General features: G+C 46.7%; 1 protein-coding gene across 1 annotated transcript in view; it reads left to right on the top strand.

The window, feature by feature from the left end:
- The first annotated feature begins 1,002 nt into the window (after nucleotides 1-1,002).
- Nucleotides 1,003-8,081, top strand: part of LOC119978295 (endoplasmic reticulum resident protein 29-like) — an 11,304-nt gene continuing 4,225 nt past the window's right edge. Inside the window, exon 1 of the mRNA XM_038819818.1 lies at nucleotides 1,003-1,036. Coding sequence (XP_038675746.1) covers nucleotides 1,003-1,036 — 34 coding nt within the window. The remainder of the gene's footprint in view (nucleotides 1,037-8,081) is intronic.

Genomic DNA, 8,081 nt, shown 5'->3' on the forward strand with positions numbered 1-8,081 from the left:
TGTCTTTCCTAGGAAGTCCTCCTCCGGGACCTCGCTCCCAACCTGGCTGGCAGCGCCTGGACCCATCCTGCTCCGCAAACACGTGCAAATGCACAAGTCGGACATATTGGTCGAGGTGGGCCACCTCCTTCACGCTAACCCTCAATACGCTTACCCCGACGGCTGACAGGATAAGGTCTCCCTACGGGACCTGACGCCCACTGGATCCTCACCCACACCCCCACCACCTACCCCACCCTCCCTCCCACTGGCGCACCCCACAGACGCCCCCTTCCCAGGTGGATCGGTCCTCCCATCGGTCCCATCCAGGGGTGATGAAGCTGCCTAAGAAGCCAAAGCCATGCCCCTGGAGCCATGGATGCCCGAGCCGGCGCCTGCATCGCCGCCAAAACTGCGACTATCGCAGAGGACGACCAGGGCCCCCAATCGACTAATAATGTAAATAAATACTGTAAATAGTTGCGACATCTAACGAGGCAAAACACTGTACTAATGTATACCGGGTACCACCATAATCTCAATCTCTACCACTGTATAACATGAGACCACCACCCCCGCTGGACTCTTTTTTTTAATAAACAGGGGGTGAATGTGGTAGTCGGTATTAGGAGTATTACGGTACCCAGGTTGATGCTGTAAGACCATTGGTGTGGGAGGTACCTGAAACTGCAATATCATTGGTGAAGCCTGCCTGCTGGTTCCGCCCAGTAAGGCGGAGTATAAGAGCCTGTGTCTCCCTAGCAGCTGCATTCTGTACCTGTGCTGCTGGGGGAAACATCTAGTCTAATAAAGCCTTCAATTGTCATCCAATCTCGCCTCTGGAGTCATTGATTGAGCACCAGAGGGTCATTCAGGAGTCTGAAAACAGCAGGGAAGAAGTTGTTTAATAATAATAATTTAACACTGCAATGATGTTCCTGTGAAAATCCCCTAGTCGCCACACTCCGGAGCCTGTTCGACTACACTGAGGGAGAATTCAGAATGTCTAATTCACCTAACACAATGACGGAAGCTGTTGGAAGAGAGAATAACCCGGGTAGGAGGGGTCTTTGATTATACTGCCCGCTTTCCCAATGCAGCGGGAGGTATAGACAGATTCAATGGATGGAAGGTTAGTTTGCATTATGGACTGGGCTGTGATGCAGCCAGATGGGATGCTTGAAGGCCCTTCTCCTGCTCCTATTTTTCTATGTTTCCAGGATGTGGCATACATGGACTTCCAAAAGACATTTGATAAAGTGCTGATGCAGCAACAAAAGATACAAAATTGGCCTGTGTGACAGGAAACAAGATGGTGCTGAACAGATTGGAAGAAGGTCAATTGTGGAGCCCCCAGAGCTTGGTGTTAGGAACGAATGGCCTCCTGTGCTGTAACTCTCCTATGGTTCTATGATCCTAGGTTCACAGCACAGATGCAACAACAGATTATGACATTAATTGAATGTATCATGAACAGTGTGGGAAGTTGAGAATTTGGTACATAGTGAGGATTAGGTAGAAGCGGAAGAAAGGACGGCTCTTTGCTTTTAACATTTTCATTGGTTGGGTAAGCTTGAGGCAACAAATAATTTTGTCGGTGATATAGCATTTGGTGCAAGTTAGTGTGTAGAAAACTTAAAACAGACTAAAGATAATTACCTACAAATAAGAATGATAGTGTAAACTAGAAGCTGGATCTCTACACCTATATTTAAGTAAATTAATACATACAAGTTAACATTACAGTAACAGGGCAGCACGGTGGCGCAGTGGGTTAGCACTGCAGCCTCACGGTGCCGAGGTCCCAGGCTCGATCCCGGCTCTGGGTCACTGTCCGTGTGGAGTTTGCACATTGTCCCCGTGTTTGCGTGGGTTTGCCCCCACAACCCAATGATGTGCAGGGTAGGTGGATTGGTCACGCTAAATTGCCCCTTAAGTGGAAAAAATGAATTGAGTACTCTAAATTTATTAAAAAGAGAAAAGAAAATACTGTGACATGTTTGCAAGGTGACCAAAGGTGGGGACTAAATCTTCCAGGGTACTTTTTTTTAAAAATTTTTGTTCGGATCGAAATCTTCCGGTCTTCCCTTCACCTTTGGGCCTCTCCGCTAACGATTTGGTATCTCGTCTACGGCACGGTCTTCGGTCCGATTTCTCCCTCCGTTCGTCCGACTCCATCAACTTGTCCCTCCATTTGCGTATGCCAATTGTGGGTAATTGGCTGGCTGGCTCGCCAACTTCTCCCCCCTTTTGCTGACTACGCCAATTGTGGGAACTGTGTGTCTATTTGTATATCTGTAACTCCATACCATATCCCAAGGATTCAAGACTGGCTTCTTGGGTTAAAAGCAATTTGTAACTTTTAATTTGTCAGCTAGTAGTGTCCATTGGTAAGCTTCAGTTTTCAAGTACAAAATTTAGGACGTTCCGACTAGCTCTGCAGCAAGCTAATCAGAATGATTGTCTTTCGCAAATACAGATTGTTGAATTCAAAATACAATAACAGCTCAAGGTAATTTCTTCAAATCAAGATACACAGTACAAAAGGACTGTGAAGTTTAAAATAGCATAAAATAGCGGTTTTTCAAAGCAAGTAGATAGAATAGGTTTCAGAGGACAGGTTGAATTGATTCTAGAATGGCTTTCCGATCCCGATACCTGAACTTTTCAGGAGATTACGATCTTTAAGGTTTCATCCTTTTTACAGCTGAGATTGGTTTTAACTAATCTATAATTCATTTAAATCGGCCGAAGTGTCTGTCTGTCAAATTAAGAGATAAAGATTGCTGTATTTTTCCATAGTGAAACACATTATCCACAAGAAATTATCACTATGAACTGACCAGCCGTTACCATCGAAACGGAACTAGGATTTCATCCCAAGTTCTTTGTGACACAAAGGGTCTTTTCGTAGCATGACCTTGCGCAGACTCTAACAGTCTGTGAAAATGTGCTTATCAGATCAATTCACAAGCATTCAGCTTTGCTTACTGTCATGGTTAATATATGACTCTAAATTTTAGTTAATATGATTTTGCTAAATAATTTCTTCCTCTAACCCTTTTTACCTATCATAAAAGGTTGGTTTCAATCAATGCCCTAACTAAAAGAAACCCCTTCTGCCTTTACTCGGTCCGTTTCCCTCTATTTCCTCCCTATTCATGTATCCATCCAAATGCCTCTTAAATGTTGCTAATGTGCCTGCTTCCACCACATCATCTGGCAGCGTGTTCCAGGCACCCACCACTCTGCAGTGAAAAAATTACCCCACGCATCTTCCTTAAACTTTCCCCCTCTCACCTTGAACCTGAGGCCCCTTGTAATTGACACTTCCACCCTTGGAAAAAGCCTCTGACTATCCACCCTGTCTAAGCCTCTCATAACTGTGTAGGCCTCTATTAGGTCTCCCCTTAGCGTCCATCTTTCCAGTGAAAACAATCTTAGTTTATTCAACCTCTCCTCGTAGTCAACAACCTCGAGATCAGGTAACATCCTGGTGAACCTTCTTAGTACTCTCTCCAAAGCTTCCACATCCTTTTGATAATGTGATGACCAGAACTGCAATGTGATGACCAGCAATACTCCAAATGTGGCCTAACCAAGGTTTAATATAGCTGCAACATGATTTCCCAACTCCTGTACTCAATGCCCAGCTGATGAAGGCAAGCATGCCATATGCCTTCTTAATCATCTTGGCCACCTGTGTTGCCACATTTAAGGAACTATGGACCGGCACGCCCAGATCCCTCTGTATGTTAATGTTGCTAAGGGTACTGCCATGCACAGTATAATTCATACCCAGATTTGATTCTCCAAAATGCATCTCCTCGCATTTGTCCGGATTAAACTCCATCTGCTATTTCTGTGCCCAAGTCTTCAATCTATCTATATCCTGTTGTATCCTCTGACAACCCTCGGCTCTATCGCAACTCCACCAATCTTCGTGTCATCCGCAAACTTACTAATCAGACCACCCACATTTGCCTCCAGATCAAATATATATACTACAAACATACAGAGGTCCCAGCACTGAACCCTGCAGAACACCGCTAGCTAGATATTAATTCTGAAAAACACTCTTCCACCGCTACTCTCTGTCTTCTATAACCAAGCCAGTTCTGTATCCACCTAGCCAGCTCACCCCGAATCCCATGTGATTTTAGTTTTTGTACCAGTCTGCCATGTGGGACCTTGTCAAATGCCTTACTAAAGTCCATATAAACTACATCCACAGCCGTTCCCTCATCAATTTTCTTTGTCACCTCTTCAAAAAAATTCAATCAGGTTAGTGAGACATGATCTTCCCCGTACAAAACCTGCTGCCTGTCACTAACCAATCCATTTTCCTCCAAATGTGCATATCCTGTCCCTCAGTATCTTTTCCAAAAGCTTCCTCACCACTGGGGCATTTCACTGTACCTCGGTACAGATGACAATAAATCAATATCCAAATCCCAATACTTGGATGTTTAATCTTGGAATTAATAGAATGGATTGGGCTTTTTTTGTAGAGAGCTAATCGGGCGCATCTGCGGGTTTTGAGTTAACTAAAGAACAGAAAATGCTGACATACTCAAACAGCCTGGCAACTTCTGTGGAGAGAGAAACAGAGTTATTATTTCAGGCCTGCTTCTCTCTCCACAGATGCTGCCAGTCCTGCAGAGTATTTCCAACACTTTCAGTTTTTATTTCAAGTTATCCAACATTTCACTTTTATTTTAAATCAAAAATCTGTGAATTTCGCTCAGAATCAGAGATCCTGGAATATATTACAAAGGACATTACAGTTTAACATTTAACACAATATTTTCTAATTGCTAAGGATTACCATGGATGCATGAAAGGGAAATATATTTCCCGGAATATATTTTAAAAAAATTTTAATAACCAAAAAAAGGTGAGATTGTATACTTGGATTTCAACATTGCTCCTGGCAGGGTGTTTTAATGGCCCTAGCAGAAAATTATTAAATGTGATATTGCTGTGTTGGGATGGATTGAATCATGACAGGACAGAGGATCAATGCGAATGAGAAAATTGTGTATGGCGGGTGGGCTGAATGGAGTCCTGCAAGGCTCTGTATTCTTCAACATTGTCGTAAATGTCTGGGAAGGTGCCAGTTTCATCTAAAAAGGCTGCAAATGACACAAAATATTAGCGCTTCTGCCTCACGGCAGTGGTGAATGTAATATAGATGTATATATGTTAATTCACACTGTCTTTGTAAGCGCAGTAGTGCTATCCTACCACTAGGGGAGTAGCGCTGGGAGCACTCAGGAACTTATACTGGGCTCCACCCGTGGCTCCGCCCACAACTCCTCCCCCTAGTGCAGCTGTATAAACACCCGTGTCTAGAGTCAGCCTGAGTTCACTACGAGTTCATCGACAGGTAACAGGCTGGCTCTGAAGTAAGTCGATTAAAGCCTAGATTCACATCGGAAACATGTGTCTGGTGAATTGATGGTTCCATCAATTTAATTGACTTAAGAACAGTAAAGATCAATTATGGAATCGGCCCTCAAGCCTGGACGCCTGGAACTCAACCCGCAGGATGCAGAGGCTAAAGAAATCTTCTCCCACTGGATCCGGTGCTTCAAGGCCTACCTGGCCGAAGCGAGCACAGCCGAAACTACAGAGGATCAGAAGTTAAGTCTACTGCACGCGAGGGTGAGCCACAGAATCTCTACGCAACTAAACTTGGCCAGTTCATATACTGCGGCGCTAGCAGTTCTCGAAAAAATGTATGTAAGGCCCATGTAGGGGCTGGTTTAGCTCACCAGGCTAAATTGTTGGCTTTTAAAGCAGACTAAGCAGGCCAGCAGCACGGTTCGATTCCCGTACCAGCCTCCCAGGACAGGTGCCGGAATGTGGCGACTAGGGACTTTTCACAGTAACTTCATTGAAGCCTACTCGTGACAATAAGCGATTTTCATTTCATTTCATTAATGAAGTTTATGCTTGCCATGTGTTCACGACTCGCCGTCATCGGCCTATGGAATCACTCGCCGAATTCCTAAGAAAACTTAATAATTTGTCCAATGACTGTAATTACCAAGCGGTTACCGCGGCTGAACACAGGGAACTTGCTGTACGCGATGTTTTTGTAGCGGGCCTCAGGTCTAACTATGTGCGCCAATGACTGTTGGAAAAGAGGGCCCAGGACTTAGAAACGACTGTGGAAGCTGCTACCACGATGGAGGTCTCCTTCCGCAGCCTTAACACGTTCCCCGCGGACCCCGCGACCCAATCATGGGCCCCCGACCAGCGACTCTCCCAGGCCTGTGCTACGCAGCCGCCCAGCCACCATGCTGCCCCAGCCAGCCACTATGCTGCCCCAGCCAGCCACTATGCTGCCCCAGCCTGCCATTTCTGCGGCCAGAATCAGCACCCGCGGCAGCACTGCCCGGCCCGCAACGCAACCTGCAGCAGCTGCGGGCGAAAAGGGCATTACGCAAGAGTGTGCCTCGCAAAAAGGGCTCTAGCTTCCAACTCCCCAGTGACTCGCAGTAATCGCTCCCCTCACTTGCAGCCCCGCGGGGCCCGAAACACTGCGGCCTATGCCCTGACTCCGGCCCCTCCAGCCACCTTGGAAAACCTCCACCACGCGGCCGGCCACGTGTGACTCATGGGGGCCGCCATCTTGGACGCCATCTTCGTCGCCGCCCGCCACGTGCGACACATGGGGGCCGCCATCTTGGATGCCATCTTCCTCGCCGCCCGCCACGTGCGATCCACGGGCCCGATCGGCATCTCCCAGCTCGGACAACTCAGCGGAGGAAATCGAATTAGACTATGAACTCAGAGGGCAGTCATCATGGGGCCACTCCAGCACAGCTGATCGAGCCGCCGACTACCCGCAACTCAGCGCGGTCACCCTGGACCAATCACGACCAAAGAATCTACGAAACTCGATGGCAGAGGTCCATATCAACGACCAGTTTAACATTTAACACAATATTTTCTAATTGTTAAGGATTACCATGGATGCATGAAAGGGAAATCATGCCGGAATATATTTTTAAAAAATTTTAATAACCAAAAAAAGGTGAGGTTGTATACTTGGATTTCAACATTGCTCCTGGCAGGGTGTTTTAATGGCCCTAGCAGAAAATTATTAAATGTGATATTGCTGTGTTGAGATGGATTGAATCATGACAGGACAGAGGATCAATGCGAATGAGAAAATTGTGTATGGTGGGTGGGCTGAATGGGGTCCTGCAAGGCTTAGTATTCTTCAACATTGTCGTAAATGTCTGGGAAGGTGCCAGTTTCATCTAAAAAGGCTGCAAATGACACAAAATATTAGCGCTTCTGCCTCACGGCGCCGAAGACCCAGGTTCGATCCCAGCCTCAGGTCACTATCCGTGAGTTTGCACATTCGCCCTGTGTCTACGTGGGTGTCAGCCTCACAACTCAATGATCTGCACGGTAGCACAGTGGGTAGCACAGTTGCTTCACAGCGCCAGGGCCCCAGGTCCGATTCCCAGTTTGGGTCACTGTCTGTGCGGAGTCTGCACGTTCTCCCCATGTCCGCGTGGGTTTCCTCCGGGTACTCCGGTTTCCTCCCACAAGTCCTGAAATACGTGTAGTTAGGTAATTTGGACATTCTGGATTCTCCCTGTGTACCTGAACAGGTGCCGGAATGTGATCACGAGGGGCTTTTCACAGTAACTTCATTGCAGTGTTAATCTAAGCCTACTTGTGACAATAAGCAATTTACATTTACATTTAAAGATTATTATTATGTGGATTGGCAATGCGAAAATAGCCCCTTAATTGGAAAAATTTTAAAAGAATATTTTTTCAAAAACCTTCAGCAATGATTCTCAACCCGTGTTTGCACTGGGTCCTCAAACTCTTCTGGCGAGAGATAGAGACAGAGGGAGGGAGGGATGGAGAGACAGAGGGAGGGAGGGAGGGGGAGACAGAGGAAGAGAGGGAGGGAGGAAGAGAGGGAAGGACGGAAAGAGAGGGAGGGAGGGACGGAGGGAGAGGGAGGGACGGAGAGAGAGGAAGGGAGGGAGAGAGAGGAAGGGAGGGAGCGAGAGGGAGGGAGGGGCAGACAGAGGGAGGGAGGGATGGAGAGACAGAGAAAGGGATGG

The sequence above is a fragment of the Scyliorhinus canicula genome, chromosome 1, assembly GCF_902713615.1.
Source record: "Scyliorhinus canicula chromosome 1, sScyCan1.1, whole genome shotgun sequence".
NCBI lineage: Eukaryota > Metazoa > Chordata > Chondrichthyes > Carcharhiniformes > Scyliorhinidae > Scyliorhinus > Scyliorhinus canicula.